At 40.9% G+C, this 18521-nt stretch overlaps 4 protein-coding genes across 7 annotated transcripts; 2 read left to right on the forward strand and 2 right to left on the reverse strand.

Annotated features, from left to right (window-relative positions):
- Positions 1 to 716: 716 nt before the first annotated feature.
- Positions 717 to 2550, reverse strand: LOC122023107 (glycerate dehydrogenase HPR, peroxisomal-like). The gene is made up of 8 exons (XM_042581197.1): positions 2433 to 2550; positions 2340 to 2344; positions 1705 to 1779; positions 1525 to 1632; positions 1364 to 1441; positions 1226 to 1277; positions 977 to 1098; positions 717 to 885 (listed from the first exon to the last, which is right to left on the reverse strand). The coding sequence occupies exons 1-6, from the start codon at positions 2548 to 2550 to the stop codon at positions 1260 to 1262; spliced, it is 402 nt and encodes a 133-aa protein (XP_042437131.1). The 3' UTR covers positions 717 to 885; positions 977 to 1098; positions 1226 to 1259.
- A 2087-nt stretch (positions 2551 to 4637) lies between these two features.
- On the reverse strand, positions 4638 to 6941 carry LOC122025723 (heavy metal-associated isoprenylated plant protein 9-like). The gene is made up of 4 exons (XM_042584581.1): positions 6658 to 6941; positions 6446 to 6590; positions 6201 to 6376; positions 4638 to 6125 (listed from the first exon to the last, which is right to left on the reverse strand). The coding sequence occupies exons 1-4, from the start codon at positions 6676 to 6678 to the stop codon at positions 6027 to 6029; spliced, it is 441 nt and encodes a 146-aa protein (XP_042440515.1). The 5' UTR covers positions 6679 to 6941; the 3' UTR covers positions 4638 to 6026.
- Positions 6934 to 8364, forward strand: LOC122025724 (heavy metal-associated isoprenylated plant protein 30-like). Of its 2 annotated transcripts, none has more exons than XM_042584583.1 (3): positions 6934 to 7631; positions 7717 to 7907; positions 7982 to 8364. In XM_042584583.1, the coding sequence occupies exons 2-3, from the start codon at positions 7781 to 7783 to the stop codon at positions 8251 to 8253; spliced, it is 399 nt and encodes a 132-aa protein (XP_042440517.1). In that variant the 5' UTR covers positions 6934 to 7631; positions 7717 to 7780; the 3' UTR covers positions 8254 to 8364. The 2 variants fall into 2 exon arrangements, with proteins under 2 accessions (XP_042440517.1, XP_042440516.1); XM_042584582.1 differs by having other exon boundaries at positions 7771 to 7907.
- Positions 8365 to 14664: 6300 nt separating this feature from the next.
- Positions 14665 to 18307, forward strand: LOC122023811 (ATP-dependent RNA helicase SUV3L, mitochondrial-like). 3 transcript variants are annotated; one of them, XR_006123238.1, is made up of 3 exons: positions 14665 to 16856; positions 17589 to 17695; positions 17884 to 18307. XR_006123238.1 is itself a non-coding variant. In XM_042582174.1 (2 exons), the coding sequence occupies exons 1-2, from the start codon at positions 14701 to 14703 to the stop codon at positions 17590 to 17592; spliced, it is 2160 nt and encodes a 719-aa protein (XP_042438108.1). In that variant the 5' UTR covers positions 14665 to 14700; the 3' UTR covers positions 17593 to 17909. The 3 variants fall into 3 exon arrangements, 1 of the variants encoding a protein (XP_042438108.1); XR_006123239.1 differs by having other exon boundaries at positions 17589 to 17664; XM_042582174.1 differs by having other exon boundaries at positions 17589 to 17909.
- The last annotated feature ends 214 nt before the right edge of the window (positions 18308 to 18521 follow it).

Consider the following 18521-nt stretch of genomic DNA (forward strand, 5'->3'; position numbering starts at 1 on the left):
AATGTGGTAATTAAGGTGCATCTCGTCCACCTCCCTGCCATTGAAGGCAAAGGCGATAGAGGTGTACTAGAGCCCATGGATGGCGACAAGTAGACCAAAAGCCATGGGAAAGGAGGAAAGTTGAAGGGAGGTCAGAGAAAATGAACTTACGATGGAAATGGAGGTTTGAGGGATCATCCATGATAGCGAGCGGAGAGTAGAGAAGAAGAAGAACATGGACTGAAGATGCTAAAATGATGAAGTGTCGTTGAAGCACCAATCTTAAAAACCCTAACGAGGATTTCTGAGGGTCGTTCGATCAAGAGCATAGAAATGTGAGATTTAATCTGGGTCGTCAAATTTAAACAAGCAGTTGTCATATCAAAACCTCAACAGATGCCTGTCACATTAGATTAGGGGTGGAATCGGGTAGGGACCCGTCCCGTAATCATCTTACCCAAATCCCGTCCCGATAAAAAATTGGGAATCAATTTTTCTCCCGATCCCGTACCCGACAAGTGTCGGGACCCGAATGTTCGGGATCCCGAATGTTCGGGATCCCGTCGGGTAGGGAAATGATATCCCGAATGTTTAAATATTTTTATTATACAGCAGCATTTTGAGTCTATATTAGTACTGAGATATTATCAAACTACTAGAAATACTATAAATCTACTAGAAATAAACATCTTCAGATATCGAACAGTGACTGTGGAGAATGCGTAGCGATACAACATTCAACTTCCCTTTTTTACCTTCTCTCTGCGGTAAATAATAAGAACTGTGTGGCAATCATATTCATATACATCGTGCCTAGATATTTATCCCTTTGTGTCTAAATAATAACAAAGCCTTTCTTCTGCGGTGTTTATCTTGTATCGCATCACGGTTTTGAAACTGGCGGGCCTGCAAAACAAATTAATTGCCAAATTAATGAAAGTGTTCCACAAGAAGAGAGTAGAAAATAAATTAATTAAGATAAAAGTCGGAATAATACCAAGCTATTTGACATTAACAATGCTTGGACATGCTGCAGGAACTAGAGATTTCTCATCCAAGAATTTATCAACACGATTTGGATCCCCCCAAACTGGAAACTGGATACCCTTTAATCTTTCCCTGCATGCAATAAATATAATATAGCAGGATCAAGGAGAATTTTCCTACAGGAGTCTCTAATAAGGATTATATATAATTTCTAATTTCCTTGTCATAAATAAACAAGCAAGTGACATAGTCAACTTACAAGAACATTCAAGGCAGCAAGAGTGGTCAGTCCTTCACACGTCCACTATTGACTATACCAAGAATTTTAAGGAAACAAAATAAGTTAAGTTACTCAAAGTTGGCCGAATTAAGCTTCAATTTGTGTGTTGTTTGTCACCTTGGATGCAGAGGCAATATGTGGCACAACAATTGCATTTTTCTGTTCAGCAAGACCAGGTTTCATCTTTGGCTCATCCTGTACAGAAGAGCAAAACATATTTTCAATTTACTCGACAATGTCGCCAATCATAAGTGCTGAATTGATCCTCGCATAATTACCTCAAAAACATTGAGACCGACACTGAACATAGGATTTGCCTTCAGATGTTCAACCAAAGCAGCTTCGTCGATAACTGGTCCTCGACTTGCATTCACCAGTATTGCTTCCTGCAGGAGGCCAACAATTATATGGCAATCTTCTTGGCTCTCTATTTATAGAAAATACAGCACAAGGCTCACCTTTTTCACGATGGCCAGCGTCTCTTTGTTTATAAGGTGATATGTAGTCTTGTCCAACACAGGATGAAGACTTATCTACAAATTGAATGGACTTATCTACCAATGTTGATGCCTGGGTCCCAAGTTCATTGATAGCATCGAACAAAGCAAAAAAAATGATCTTAACTTGTTCAGAATGTGTCTCCTTTTTCCAGTTTGCATCCCACAGACCTATTAATTATTATCAATAGCAAAAGGAAATTTATCTTGTGAACCATTTAGAGAACAATATAATACAAAATCAAATAACAGGAAATGGCATAAACAGACAAACTTCTCAACCAACGAAATAAGATCGTGAAGCTCCTCTCTAGATCATCCAATGTCGAAGAAGTCATCAACCACGGTTGTGAGGAAACTGTTTTTAGCCCAGGATATGAGGGCATCACTCATTTGAGGAAAGAAAAATGTTATAACAAATAGATAAACTTCCAAAATAACTACATACAAACAACATAAGTTTTATAACAACACTGCAATAGTCAGAAATAAAAAGATACAAATGTTCATAAATGACTAGTAACTTGATTATGAAAATATCAACAGATAACTAAGTAGATGTCTAGTAAGCAGGACATCCACAATTAAGCATTGACGGTACCTACAAACAACAAATAATCAAATATCATATAAGCATAATCTATATTCTATAGTATATACCAAGATAAACAAGTTAAATATTGACTTACTTGTGATCACTTCTTCACAATCCTTATAAAAGTTGAATTCATCTTCTGTCAGCTCCTTGTATAAGTTAATTTCTTCACCTCTAAGCCAGTCACTAGTGCACACTAGTGCCTCCACCATTTTTGGGATGCAATGATGCCCTAAATGGATCTACAACCCTCCTCCCAAGGCTAAAAGCATTCTCACTAGCAACAGTAGATGAAGGGATTGAAAAAATATCCTTGGCAATCTTAGACAAGACTGGAAATGTCGTTGTATTTCCTTTCCACCATTCCAAAATATCGAAGTTGAACTCTATTTCACAAAAGGATCCGAGAAGTATTTGTCCACCTCATTGGATATTTCTGCTTGCTTTTGAGCTTTTCTTAGTTGAGCCATTCTCAGATGATAGTTTAGTTTAATGGGATCATTCTTATACATTTCCATCAAATCTTTATCTGCATTGTCATCATCAATCCCATTAATATGATCCAAAGGTGAATTCCCTTTATATGCATGATTCAACTCCATTAGACAATTCTTTAAACCGTCAACAAAGGATTGTATTTTACTAGCATCCAATTTCATATCTCCCAAATGGATCCCAATCATTTGAAGTTTATAACGAGGATCTAGAATGTGATCTAGGAAAACAAGCTTGTTCACCTTCTCAAGATTACTCCAATACTTATTGAACTTACTCTCCATTCTCTTATCAACTTCTTGTAATGAAGGATCAGTAGTTTCAAGTATTGTCTCATCAATGATCATCCTCATTGCAACTATTTCCTCCCAAATCAAGGGTGATGTAGTTTTCTTGGTAGCACTAAGTTGTAATGTAGTATCATAAAACCTCTTGAGAAAATTCACAAAGACTTGTGCCTTCTCCCAATCTTTTTCCATAGGAGGCCCCACTCTCTTTTTCTTCTCTGAACCATCTACTTCTTCAAAGTATTCAACAAATTAAACATTCTCTGCCATCCTACCAAATACTTTTTTAAACTTGTATGCAACAAAAAACATTGTATAGGTGGAATTCCATCTCGTAGGCACATCCATTGGAACGGTTGACATTTTATCCATCTTCAATAGGATAGCACACTCTCTAAATTGGTCCAACTGTGCCCTAGAAGAGTGAATATATTTCACACAGTTTCTAATGGACTCAACTGACTCATTAAGAAACTTCAACCCACTCTTGACAATTAAATTTATAATATGGCAACAACATCTCAAATGCAAGTATTTACCATCAAATAATAGAGTACCCATTTCCTTTAGCCTCTTTCCCATGTACTCCACCGCTTTATCATTCGTGCTAGAATTATCAACTGTGATAGTGAAAACTTTATCTATCCCCCAATCGCTCAAGCATGTTTCTAAAACTTTGCCAATGTCATCTCCTTTGTGAGAGGTAATCTTCGTGAAATTTATTATTCGCTTATGCAACTTCCAATCATTGTCCAAGAAATGAGCTATGATTACCATGTAATTGATATTCTGAATTGAGGTCCAAGTATCGGTCGTGATACTTACCCTTTGATCACCAATGACACTCTTTATCTTAGCCATCTCCAATGCATATAAATCCCATACAAGAGATGCAATTTTCTTTCTGTTGGGAATCTTGAATCGAGGTTGAGCTTCCTTCATCATCTCTACTAACCCTGCCCCTTCCACTACCCTAAATGGCATCTCATCTTTAACAACAAATGCAACAACCTTATCTTCAAGTTTTTTTAAGCAAAAGATGTGGGGTGTCAAAGCATTATTCATGGACGACGGTGTTAAGATTGGTTGAAAAGACTTCACCGCATTATGAGGATTCTTTTTGTATTTCTTCACATGCCCATCAATGCCATTATTCCCATGTGTTTTGCTATGGGCAGGAACTTCAGTTTTGTAATAATTGCAAATAGCAACAACAGCAGTGACCTCATTTTTGTCATTTCTCCTTATAATTTTCTTGGCATGTTACCATACATCCGCTACTTTTTTCCTTTTGCCTCCAATATCTACTACTTTCTCATGAATGATTGATGTTTTGGATGGAGATACTATGTGAGGTTGAGTGATGGAAGGAGAGCTACCACTTCCGCTAGATGCATCCATGAATGAACTTATGAATGACTATAATAAAATGAATATCGTTCAGAATCAGATAGCTACACAGTTAGAAACATTCAAATATTACTAAAAAGAGAATGCTAGGTGAGCAAGATTTAAGAAAAATAGAGATTACAGTATATTACTAAAAAGTAAAAAGAGAATGTATGGTCACCTAGCTGCACAGTTAAGAAAAATAGAGATTACAACATCAAACATAAGTTATTACAGTAATACTCATGCTAGTAACTTGAACACTAGTCTGACTGGTTCTATGACTCACAACTGTAAAAAATTCGGGACGGGAACGGGTATACTTTAATGTTTGAACACTAGTCTTTATACTGTACAACATCAAACATAATTTTATAACTTGAACACTAGTCTGACTGGTTCTATGACTCACAACAGTAATACTCATGCTAGTAACCTGTTTTTAGCCAATAAGATCAACCACAAAATAAGATCGTGGACATTAAAGTACACTAGATCTATGACTCTTATCTAATAAATCCACAAGTAGCTAGCTAGACAAGTGCATATGCATGCATAGGAGGAGCAGACGAGGAATTAAACCGTGCACCGTTGTCACCATGAACTACGTACGTCAACTTTGTTCCAATCTAATTCGCAACAGAAGCATCAGGAAGTGGAAGTGGGTGTGGTCTAGTCATACAATAACAAAAAAAAAAATTGACCTGGATATTTCTATAAACTACCATAACCTGATAACCATACAAAATTCAACATGATCTAGGACCCAAATCCACAGTCACAGGTAATCTGATAACTATAAGCACAATGAACAACTAGAAATTACATCCCTATTCACTATATCTTGGATTCATTTTAAAGGAAGAAAGGTTACCAAGAATAAGTCAGCGAAAGACGAAGCAGCGTGGGCTAGGGTTCCAGTGGCGGTGTGGGTATGGGCTAGGGTTCCAGTGGAATAAATCGACGAACGACGAAGGGCGAAGGGCGAAGGGCGAAGGGTGAAGGGCGAGACCTCGAGGGCGAAGGCGAACCGCGAAACCGCGAGGGCGAGGTTGAACGGCGAAAGGCGAACGCCGAATGGTGAAGGGCGAAGGGCGAAGGGCGAAGGGCGAAGGGCGTGAATGGCGTGGCGTGAAGTGAACGAGAGAATTTGAGATGCATAAGTAACAACCCTTACTTTACTATTTACTTATTTTTATATTTTTCTTTTTGTGTTTTTAAAAATCATACTTTAGTTGAATCAGTTTTTAGATTTTTTAATTTTTAAACCTAATTTTCTATATTATTTTTTTTTAAAAACTCGAATTAAAAATTATTATTAATATATTCGGGTCGGGTCGGGAAGCCCGTCGGGTAGAGCTAGTGTACCCGATCCTTTTCCCGATTTTGGTCGGGTCGGGAAAAATCCCGACCATACGGGTCGGGAAAAATTCGGGTCGGGAAAAATTCGGGACGGGAACGGGTTGGGAGTCGGGAAGGGTCGGGAATTTTATAAAAAATTCCAGCCCTAATTTCACTCACTCACCTTTCATCTTTAGTATCTTCCTCTTCAGCAGCTCTGCACATATCTCACAGTGCATGTAGACAAGGAGCTCAATTGTTGCCATGCTACTCTCCTGTCACAAACTCAAGTTACATCCTCCAAGCAATTCAAAACTTATTGTTTCATCTCAACCTTGAATTTTATCTACCTGAGGTGGAACAACTTCCGGCATGGAGTCCCCTTCGGTCTCTGCAGTCGGCTGAGAGACTACTTGCACTTTCCTCCGTGTTCTCTTGTGGATTCTGGAGCACAGAGATTGAGAATCCACAACCCCTTTCACTGTGACCTGGTTCTTCACCATGTCCACCTCAACACTCTCAACCCCTGATTCGAAGAAACCATTAACTCAACACCGCATGGCACATAAAACTCAGAATTAGGTGGAACCTTTACCTGTGCACTTGAGCATGCACTTCTCAATCTTCTTTGCACATCCAACACAGTGCAAATCCAGAGACAACACGACTGAAGGAGCAGGCCCTGGCTTTGTTTCCTCTGTCTTTTTTTCTTTATTTTCTTCTTGTTTCGCCTCCGCTTCCTGCCAAAAGAAGGAAGAAAAATCTTAGCTGCATTTTAGAAGCAAACAATCACAAAGAACTCCTTACCTGCTTAGCTTCTTCCCCCATCGTGTGACTGGCGAACCTACACTGCCTCAGAGTATGTTTTATGCAAGTGGCTCTTATAAGCACAGAGTAGTAAGAAAGGTAGCTGAAGGTAGGAGATTTGGACTAATTGAGATTGTAGTAATTGTAACTTTTGAACTAGTTCTTGCTATCTAACAAGAGGTGAATGGAAGAGGAGAGGGGATTGAGGATAGAACGGTGTAAGAAGTTTATAGCGAGATTAGGTGGGTGGCAAAAGTAGGAGCAAAACTAGGACATTTGGTAATGCATCACTTTAGTACTGCCTTTTCTTGAATTCAAAGGAGGATGATGAGGATTTTGGTTGGCAAGGAAGAAGGCATATATCTAAAGAGGAGAGAGAGGAGAGAAGATATTTTCAATTGTTTGGTTCCTTGTGATTTTTGCCATTTTGATATATATTTTTTCTCTTTAAATGACAGATTCAAAATTTTATATTGTTTTCTCTGTTCTACCATAATTATAGGTAGAGACGGACAACATTTGGATTGAAGCCTATTTTAGGACTTAATTGTGCTATGAAGATTTGTACAATAAAGTAAAACACATGCACTTTGTCATGTGTTAGGTTATATGATTTCAATTTCTTGGTCCATCATCATTCTCTGATGATCTTTTTCTGTAAAGGAGGACATCTATCGGAGCCGAACGAACATAAATCTCTCGACCAAAGAGGGTCGGAAAGCAACTCGCCGTTTCTTCCACCTTTGCCAAAGATTCAATGGAACAACAAGGAGAAAGCAGCCCACATGGTTTCCAAGCCAGGAACCACTTTCCACATCCTCTTCCACTGCCCTTATCCGTCAGCAAAGCACCTAACAATTCTCTTCACCATCAGCAACCCCAAAAAGCAGCACACGAGCCTCCAACCGCACTTAGTTTTCTTCTTCAAAGCATGGAATATATCCATTGATTAATCATTCTGATTAGTTTGATCAGTAAGTTAACTGGTCCTTGAAGCTAGCTGCTTGTTAATTCACTATATATAGATCAGAGATGTGCCTGTTGTTTGTGTCTTAACAGGGCCTTGGGCATTAAGGAAGTGAAGGTTAATCTCAGGGTTTACATTTTATGCAGACACCAAGGCATGGCTCACTTGCAGATTGTGCCAGCAGGGAGCAAGCCTGTGGAGGCTCAGTTTGTGGAGATGAAGGTCCCCCTCTACTCTTATGGCTGCGAGAAGAAGGTCAAGAGGGCACTGTCTCATCTTAGAGGTATTGACTCGACTCGACTCAAATGTTTCTTTTGTTAGAAGTACTATATCGATTGAAAATGCTCGTCGACCCAGGAATTCATTCAGTACGCGTGGATTACGAGTTGCAGAAGGTGACGGTTTGGGGAATTTGCAATAAGGATGATGTTCTCGCCACCGTCAAGAAGAAGAGGAGGGAGGCACGATTCTGGGACCAATCGTTGGAGTGTGATCAGGCAGCACCACCTTCGGAGGAGGTGGAGGAAGAAGATGACAAAGAGATTCACCATGTTTCGTCGCGTCTTTCAGCCATAAAAGGCTTCAAATTCAAAAGATCATGGAAGAAGTTGTTCCCTCTACTCGTGTAACATCTTTAAGCTTCATGTGTGTTTATTCAAGAAAAATGGTCTACTCGCCATTATGTACATATAACCAATAAAATTTACATATGGATACTTATTTCCATAGCGTGTTGTTCATCTCTCCTCTCCGTGAATTGACTTTCCCCTTCCTGTCCTTTCCTCCCTTCCACTCCAAGTAAATGAACCTTAGTTTTTTCTTAAGTAAATAAATTAAATGTTTGTGAATAAATTTAGTGAATAAATTTAGGCTACGTTTGGTTGGGTGTAATGTAATGTAACTTGTAATGTAATCAAATTTGTAATGTAATTTTGATTAAATTACTACGTTTGATAATGTAATGTATGTAATCTTTGATTACAAGGGTGATTACATTTTTTTATTTGGTGTGTTGACGAGTGGCTCATATTTGGATGAAGGGATGTCATGGAAGAAAAATCTGTTAAGATTTTTCGTAATAAAATTCTGTTAAGATTTTATATAACAGAATTTTGTTATGTTTTTCATAACAAATTCTGTTACGTTTTTACCGGGTCTGGGGGTTTAGCAGTATTTATAGGGATCATTGTAAACCCATTGTAAATCAGAAAACACAAGAATCATTAGATGTGATTCTCTTGTGTAGAAGAGAATTCTAATAAAGCTTCGGCCGTTTTGTGGAGTAGGCAAGTCGCCGAACCACGGTAACTCTTTTTCTTTCTCTTCTTCTTCTCCTTCCCGGTGTTTGCTCTCTTTTGTGCGTCTTTGTCTTGTTGTTCCGCAGATCTCTTTCTCTCTTCCTCTTCTTCCGCATTCGAGGTTGAGAGGTATTGCCCCTCTTTGCACAACAATTGTGAATCTTGTTTGGCGGTAAGATGTCTAAGAGATCCTTTAAATCTGAAGGACATAGAGCAATGAAGTTCTAGAATTAGTGGACACTGATGTATGAAGGACTTGTTGGTGCAACAAGGCATGTGAAGGCGCTAGGAGAAAAGAAACCGGAAGCATGGAGAAATCAGATTGGGAAGAACTGGTGAAGGCGGTGGCAATAATCGGGCTTTGTCTTACGGATGACGTGATGTACCATGTCATGGACGAGGAGTCACCGGTGACAATTTAGTAAAAGTCGAAAGTCGGTACATGTCAAAATCATTGACAAACAAGCTGTATCTCAGCAGAAATTATTCGGGCTGAAGATGACAGAAGGAACCGATCTGAGCCAGCACATCAACGTATTCAACCAGATTGTAAGTGATCTGAAGCGGATTGATGTGAAGATCGAAGACGAAGACAAGGCGCTGATGTTGTTGAATTCTCTACCTTCATCTCCTACGTACGAGAATTTGGTTACTACTTTGATGTGGGGTAAGGAAACTCTCAAATTGGAGGAGATCACAAGTGCATTGCTAGGTTTTCACCAAAGGAAGAAAACAAGCGATGAAATTTCTCAAGGAGAAGGACTTGTGGTAAATAGCAACCAAGAGCGTGGTAGGAGCAAATCTCGACATGGATATGACAACAACAACAAGACTCGTTCTAAGTCGAGAAGGAAGAAGGTGATCACGTGCTACAAATGTGGAGGTAAAGGTCATATCAAGAGAAATTGTCCAGAGATAAAGAAATATGTTGCAGAGAACAAAAGTAGTTCGGCAAAGTCTGCAAACATAGTTGAAGAAGAAAATTCAGAAAGCGGTGATGGAGATATGCTATCAGTTATGTCAAGTTCGGAGCAGCTGACGGATGCATGGATTTTAGACTCTGCATGTTCATATCACATGACTCCAAACAAGGATTGGTTTGACACCTATAGGGCAGTGGATTCTGATTCAGTGTTGATGGGAAACGATGCATCATGCAAGGTTATCGGCATAGGGAATGTCAGAATCAAGATGTTTGATGGTGTGATCAGAACTTTATGTGATGTCAGATATATACCAGAGCTAAGGAAGAACTTGATCTCACTAGGCACACTGGATGGTATTGATTGTAATTACAAATCAGTGAGCGGGGTGATGAAAGTCAGCAAGGGAGCTCTGACGGTAATGAAAGGACAAAAGGTAGCAGGAAACATCTACAAGTTGATAGGGACTACAGTTGTAGGTGGAGTCGCCTCGGTGGAGTCTGAATCAGATAGTACTGTCTTGTGGCATATGCGGCTAGGGCATATGGGTGAACGTGGGATGCTAGAACTTCACAAGAGAGATTTGTTGAAGGGTGTCAAAACGTGCAAGCTTGAATTCTGCAAATTCTGTGTTCTTGGGAAACAAAGCAAAGTGCAATTTAAGACTGCAACAAACAAGACGGAGGGGATTCTGGACTACGTACATACGGATCTCTGGGGACCGGCCAGTGTAGCATCACGTGGAGGGCACTTGTATTTTGTGAGTTTTACTGATGATTTCTCACGAAAGGTATGGGTATACTTTACCGTCACAAGTCGAAACTTTTGCAAAGTTTAAATTGTGGAAAACTGAAGTAGAGAACCAGACGGAAGGAAGATCAAATGCCTTAGGTCGGATAATGGAGTACACGGATTCAAAGTTTCAGGAATTTCGTGAGCAACATGGGATAATGAGGCACTTCTCGGTTCGCAGGACACCTCAGCAGAATGGGGTAGCGGAAAGGTTGAACAGATCATTGAGAAGGCAAGATGTCTCAGTTGAATGCAGGGCTTGCAAAGAATTTCTGGGCGGAAGCAGTTAACATGACATGTTATCTCATTAATAGATCACCAAGGGCAGCACTAGAAGGCAAAGTATCAGAGGAAGTATGGACAGGGAATCAAGTAGATTACTCTCATCTTCGAGTTTTTGGATGTCCAGCCTATATGCATATATCTAGTGAGGAAAGATCAAAGTTGGATGCAAAGTCAAAGCAATGCATTTTTCTGGGCTATCAGAAAGGAGTTAAAGGCTTCAAGCTTTGGGATCCTAAGGCAAACAAGGTGGTGATCAGCAGAGATGTGGTGTTTGACGAGAAAGCTATGTTACAACGTACTCAGGAAGAAGGAAAGGAAACACCACAAAGCAACAAAGAGAAAGATATTGTGCAAGTGGAGCTAGAGACTCATGACTTCGATGATTCTAGCTCAGAGCACATGGAGCATCGCACTATAGCTAGTGGTAGAACGAGACGAGTCGTAAAACCACCCACTAGATACGGATTCGAAGACTTGGTATCTTATGCACTTACCACTAGTAGCGGAGACCCTACATCTTTTCAGGAGGCAATACATAGCTCTGAGAAGGACAGGTGGACGGGTGCTATGGCAGAGGAGATGGAGTCGTTGCATAAAAACCAAACGTGGGATCTAGTGGAACTTCCTGAAGGAGAGAAAGTTATAGGGTGCAAGTGGATATTCAAGAAGAAAGAAGCAATGTCAGAGGGAGAAGAAGTGAAGTTTAAGGCTCGGTTGGTAGCAAAGGGGTATTCACAAAAAAAAAAAGGGGATTGACTATGAAGAAATTTTCTCTCCAGTGGTAAGACATACGTCAATTAGAGCTGTATTGGCTTTGGTGGCACATCACGATTTGTATTTGGAGCAAATGGATGTGAAGACGACATTTCTTCATGGAAATTTGGAGGAGCAGATTTTTATGTCACAACCTGAGGAATTTAGTCAGTCCGGACAAGAGCAGTTAGTTTGTAAGTTGAAGAAATCGCTCTATGGACTGAAACAATCTCCTAGGCAATGGTACAAACGTTTTGATTTATACATGATTCAAAACGGATATAGGAGATGCGAGTATGACTGCTGCATATATGTGAAGGGCCTTGAAGATGAATCACTGATTTTCTTACTACTATACGTAGATGACATGCTCATTGTTGCGAAGAAGATGAGAGAGGTTGACAAATTGAAGAGGCTACTGAGCAAGGAATTTGACATGAAAGATTTGGGAGAGGCCAAGAAGATTCTTGGGATGGAGATTCACAGGAATAGAGTTGCAGGGAGATTATGGTTGTCTCAACGTAGCTATGTGGAGAAGGTGTTGGATAGGTTCAACATGAAGAATGCAAAGTCAGTGAGCACACCCCTGGCGCATCACTTCAAGTTATCCAGTACACAGTGTCCAAAGACGGATGACGAGATCCAAGAGATGTCAAAGGTTCCTTATGCCAGTGCAGTTGGTTGTCTGATGTATGTCATGGTTTGCACGAGACCAGATTTAGCGCAAGCAGTTAGTATGGTAAGCAAGTTTCTCTCAAATCCTGGTCGACCACATTGGGATGCAGTGAAATGGATTTTCAGATACTTGAGAAATACAACTAATTATGGCATCATGTTCAGTAGACAACCGGAAGATCCTTTAGTTGCTGGGTACGTAGATGCAGACTATGCAGGAGATTTAGATAACAGGAGGTCTACTACAGGATACGTATTCACTGTGGCAGGAGGACCTATTTGTTGGAAATCTATGATACAATCTATTGTTGCATTGTCTACTACGGAATCCGAGTACATGGCAGCAGCTGAAGCAGCGAAGGAAGCTTTATGGCTTACAGGGTTGGTCAGAGAACTGGGTGTTCAGCAAGGTGGAGTCAAGTTGTTATGCGATAGTCAGAGTGCTATCTATTTTGGCGAAGAATCAGGTGTATCATGCGAGAACCAAACACATTGATGTGAGGTTTCACAAGATCATAGAGTTGATTGCTTCCGGGGAAATTCAACTTGAGAAGGTTCACACTGCAGACAATGCTGCAGATATGCTGACAAAGCCAGTGACCACAGAGAAGTTTAAGCATTGCTTGAACTTGATCCATATCTCTAGATGCTAGAGGAAGGAAGCCCAGACCCAGAGATCGAGATGGAGTTTTGTCCAGATATTCGTATTCTTCGAAAGGGTGAATATTCGCCAAGGTGGAGATTGTTGACGAGTGGCTCATATTTGGATGAAGGGATGTCATGGAAGAAAAATCTGTTAAGATTTTTCGTAATAAAATTCTGTTAAGATTTTATATAACAGAATTTTGTTATGTTTTTCATAACAAATTCTGTTACATTTTTACCGGGTCTGGGGGTTTAGCAGTATTTATAGGGATCATTGTAAACCCATTGTAAATCAGAAAACACAAGAATCATTAGATGTGATTCTCTTGTGTAGAAGAGAATTCTAATAAAGCTTCGGCCGTTTTGTGGAGTAGGCAAGTCGCCGAACCACGGTAACTCTTTTTCTTTCTCTTCTTCTTCTCCTTCCTGGTGTTTGCTCTCTTTTGTGCGTCTTTGTCTTGTTGTTCTGCGCGATCTCTTTTCTCTCTTCCTCTTCTTCCGCGGTTCAGAAAGGTTGAGAGGTATTGCCCCCTCTTTGCACAACATGGTGTTTATTATTTTTATAAGCAATGTAATTTGTAATATTATTAAATGATAAAAATATCCTACGACCTCTATCGACTATCGTCGCACCTTTACCGGAGCTTGCAGCAATCAGTGGTCGTCGCCGTTAGCCTCCTCCGTCGGTCATTGCCATCAGCAACCGCTGACCGTCGCCGGTCGTCGGCAACCGGCGACAATGACAATCCTCGGCGGTGGCGGCCAGAGGTGGCTGGCGGCGGCGACGGCGGGCGCGGTGGTCGCCAGCGGTGGTCGCGGGCGGCGGGGGTGGGCGGCGGTGGTCGCCGACGACGGCCGGCGGTGGTCGCCGACGACGGCCGGCGGTGGTCGCCGACGACGGCCGGCGGTGGTCGCTGACGACGGCCGGCGATGGTCGCCGACGACGGCCGACGGTGGTCGCCGGTGGTGGGTGGCGGTGAGCGACGGTTGCAGGTGGCGGCGAGCGGCGACCGCGATGGACTAGGAGTATATTCGACGTTTAAATTTTAGTTAAATGGTGACCTCGTAATGTAATCGGATTACATAGTATTTGTTTTGTAATTCAGATTACAAAACTTCACTATCTTTTGTAATCCAGATTACATTACATTACAAATTTAAAATTAAATCAAACAAAATAATCAACTTGTAATGTAATCCTGATTACATTATAAGGTAGATTATACCCTACCAAACGTAGCCTTAATGTTTGGCTAAGTAAAAGTTTAAGATGGATAAATAAATTTATATTATTAAAATTAATAATTAATTAAATAAATTTAAAATATAAAAATTTTAAATAATTAATAAGTTTGAATTGAGATGTCCGAATTAGACTAAGCCAAGTTTAAATTAAGTTAAAAATCATAAAAAAAATAAAAATAAAAAATAAGCTTTGATAACTATTTCAAAGACTTATTTAAATTTAATTTAATTTGACTTGATTAAATTTCAACCCCTAAAATTTAACTATTAACCACCCTACGTTTTTTTACACTTTCGTTTGCCACCAAATTTAGCCGAAGCCAAAATTGGGAGCTCCCCACATTTCTATCCTGACCGTTCATTCCCGTTCGATCGTGTGGCGGAGAATGGAATGATCATAAGCCAGGGGAAAAACAATCCCTAGTTAAAAGCGCGCCTCCGCCGCCCCCCTCTCCCTCCGATGGCTTCCTCTCTCTTCCGTCCACGCCTCCTCCTGCGCCGCCACTTCCGCCTCCCTCTCCACCTCGCTTCTTTCTCTCCCTCCTCCGCCTCCAATTCTCCCCCTGAATCACCGGCGGGGCTTCCACCACCGTCCTACCCTTCTCCTTTCCCCTCCTCCTTACCGCACCATCACTTTTTCTGCTCCTCCACTGCCTCGATTCCTACGGTTACCCTATCCACCGACGCCGATCCCCCGCCCGATGCTGCCGCCGTCTACCAGGAGCTTCGCGCCGCGGAGGACGGCTCCTCCGATCTCGGCCGCCGCGACTGGGAGGCCCTTTCCGGGGTTCTCCGCTCCTTCGCCAAGTCTCCGTGGGTTTCTGATCAAGCCCTCGCCCTCTACATCCCTTCCTCTTTCTTCCTCACTGCTGTTCGCTGCTTTCGCCTCTTCTTCCTCCAGCGCTGCCCCCCTGCTACCTTCCGCTATCTCATCGCCCTCGGCCCTTCAGCTGCTGCCGATCGTTTTCTGTTCCCCATTTTTGCCGATTTTTGCCTCGAAGAGTTCCCCGACAAGCTCCGGGGCTTTCGCACCCTCATGGAGTCTGCTGATCTCACCCAGCCACATACCTGGTTCCCGTTTGCCCGTGCCATGCGCCGCCGCATCATCTACCACTGCGGCCCCACCAACAGCGGCAAGACTTACAATGCACTCGTCCGCTTCATGGAGGCCCGTAGCGGCGTCTATTGCAGCCCCCTACGGCTCCTTGCCATGGAGGTGTTTGATCGGGTGAATGCGTCTGGTATCTACTGCAGCCTTCACACTGGTCAAGAGAAAAAGACGCTGCCTTTCTCTAACCACGTTGCCTGCACCATCGAGATGATATCCACCGAAGAATGCTATGATGTTGCCGTAATTGACGAGGTGCAAATGATGGCCGATTCCACTCGGGGCTATGCTTGGACGCGCGCATTGCTCGGCCTCAAGGTTGATGAGATTCATCTATGTGGAGATCCCAGTGTGCTAAAAATTGTCAAGAGCATTTGCAAGGAAACGGGTGATGACCTGCAGGTGAACCAATATGAGCGATTCAAGCCCCTGGTTGTAGAGGCTAAGACATTGCTAGGCAACATGAAGAATGTGCGTTCTGGTGACTGCATTGTGGCCTTCTCAAGAAGGGAGATCTTCGAGGTGAAATTGGCAATCGAGAAGTTCACCAAGCACAAGTGCTGTGTTATATACGGTGCATTGCCACCAGAGACCAGGCGACAACAAGCAGGCTTGTTCAATCAACAAGACAATGAATATGACGTCTTGGTCGCCAGTGATGCTGTGGGAATGGGCCTGAATCTGAACATAAGGCGGGTGGTATTTTATTCTCTATCCAAGTATAATGGTGATAAAATGATGCCAGTTCCTGCATCCCAGGTGAAGCAAATAGCCGGGAGAGCTGGCCGGAGAGGAAGCGTATACCCTGATGGGCTTACCACAACCTTTGTTAAGGATGATTTGGACTACCTGATTGAGTGTTTGCAGCAACCGTTTGAGCAGGTGCAGAAAGTTGGTCTTTTTCCATTCTATGAGCAGGTGGAGCTGTTTGCCGCTCAGTATTCAAAATCCACCTTGTGTGAACTATTGGAGAAGTTCCGGGATAACTGTCGCCTCGATGGAAATTATTTCCTGTGTCAACATGACGGCATTAGAAAAGTTGCAAACATGTTGGAGAAGGTTCAAAACCTGTCTCTTGAAGATCGCTTCAACTTCTGTTTTGCACCTGTCAACATTAGGGACCCCAAGGCAATGTATCATCTCTTGAGATTTGCTTCACATTATAGCGAAGATCGCCCAGTTACTATTGCAATGGGGATGCCAAAATCTTCTGCCCAAAACGATGCTGAGCTGTTGGACCTTGAAACTAAACATCAGGTTGTCTCAATGTACTTATGGTTATCAAACCATTTCAAGAAGGATACTTTTCCTTATGTGCAGAAAGCCGAGACAATGGCCACGGGAATAGCTGACTTGCTTAGCAAATCTCTAGCCAAAGTTTGCTGGAAACCAGAATCAAGGCAAAAGGGAAAACCAGTAGCTCCAGAGAAGGATGGTCTTGATAAGGCAATATCTTGTGCCCAAGCGGGTTACAAAAGTCCAAAATCACTTGTGCAAGTATTCACCATGTAAGTCCTTCATTTACCTCCATTTTGTGTGGTTGAGTTCCTGGTTTAGTTTATTCAGATGATTTAATTTAAACCTGTGTGTCGTTCCAATTGGTCTTAGTTGTTAGTGGTAAATTCTTGTCCATGTGAGCTGTTAAAATTATGTTAGCCTTTGAAAGTGTTCTCTAATGAATTGATTATAAGATTTTTGATTGGGAAACATCCCATTACAACAGTTTGCTTGTGGCTATTTTTTCCTCATTGTTGACCTCCTCTTTTGCTCCAACCTTGTGGATTTTGATTCAGTGCAAACTGTTTACTCTCCATGTACTTATTCAGTTTGTGGATATTTCTCTCAATTAAAGTCTTGACCAGAGACAATTTCTTATCTGCCTCCTTGATTAGTGGTTCAAGGTGCTTTATTTTTTTCCAGTAAAAAAAAAAGATAACAGAATCAGATCGAGATCTTATTTTATCTGAACATATTATAGCATTACTCTTTGGTCTTGGTCAGACAAAGCAGAAGAAATACATTCTTCGTATGTTTTATTGTTTCATATGCTATTGGTATAAATTAAGCTAAAATAGCTTGAGGTCGATGGTAAATTCTAGTTTGTCTTCATATTGCTCAAGAAATTGTTGCTTTTCAATCTAGAAAGGCAAATCTAGGAGGAATGCTTCTGTACTAAAATGACTAAATTCTAGTTTATTCTGCAATTGATGATTAAAAAATAAATTGTCTTTGATGTTTAGGTAGAAGACATCAAAAGCTTGAATACTTGGTGGCAGACTCCGGATGTTTACTCAAAATTTGCAGATACTCTGCCAGGAAAGGCATCCTTCATCAAATTTTAACTTAGGTTATTGTCATTTTTTTTTTTAAAAAGAAGAATTATCTGTTTCTTCAGTTGTTATATGTACTCTATCCTCTTTTTTTTTTTGTCGAGTTGTACATATTATCTGCCTGTTTTGATAGGTAGAAGTTGAGCGCGTTCTCATGTCAGCTGTTGTTTGTATGCGCTTACAGTCCTCTTTCTCTATAAAACAGGGAATTTAAAGCCAGCGTTTCCATAATTCAATAGTTTAGATGATGCAGAGAATAGCTGGAAGGTGCTTTTGGAAGATTAGCTTATTACCAGTGTGTTCTCAAGAAGGAAGTTGAAAAGGGCTAGCAGAAAGAGCTAAATTCTGTTTCCAAACTGATTTGCAAATGGATCATCCGGCATTCGAGCTAATAGAAAACTGAGAACTTGTCTTATATCCAATTTGATCAATCCTGGAATTTATTCTGTCTTTATTTCATGATTTTGTGATACAAGAGATGCGATGTAACCGTGTTTTGACATTCTCTTATCACAAGGAATATCTTTCTTTTTTATTCTGTCTTTATTTCATGATTTTGTGATACAAGAGACGCGATGTAACCGTGTTTTGACATTCTCTTATCACAAGGAATATCTTTCTTTTTTTCATGTTTCATTGTCTCTTTCTTTTAGTTCGGTTAGATTGAGTAACTTTTAAAATGTCCCCATTGATTAATTATTTTTTAAAAAGAAACCTCGAAATTTTATGTATCAAAACGCCTCTCAGCATTGTTATTTTATTATTCAAATGTCCTCATTTCACTGAAAAATGAGTGATTAGGATGATAATCTATTAGTTAGATACTGAGAAGAGTTGCAGTTT

The sequence above is a fragment of the Zingiber officinale genome, chromosome 9B (assembly GCF_018446385.1).
Source record: "Zingiber officinale cultivar Zhangliang chromosome 9B, Zo_v1.1, whole genome shotgun sequence".
In the NCBI taxonomy this organism is placed as follows: domain Eukaryota; kingdom Viridiplantae; phylum Streptophyta; class Magnoliopsida; order Zingiberales; family Zingiberaceae; genus Zingiber; species Zingiber officinale.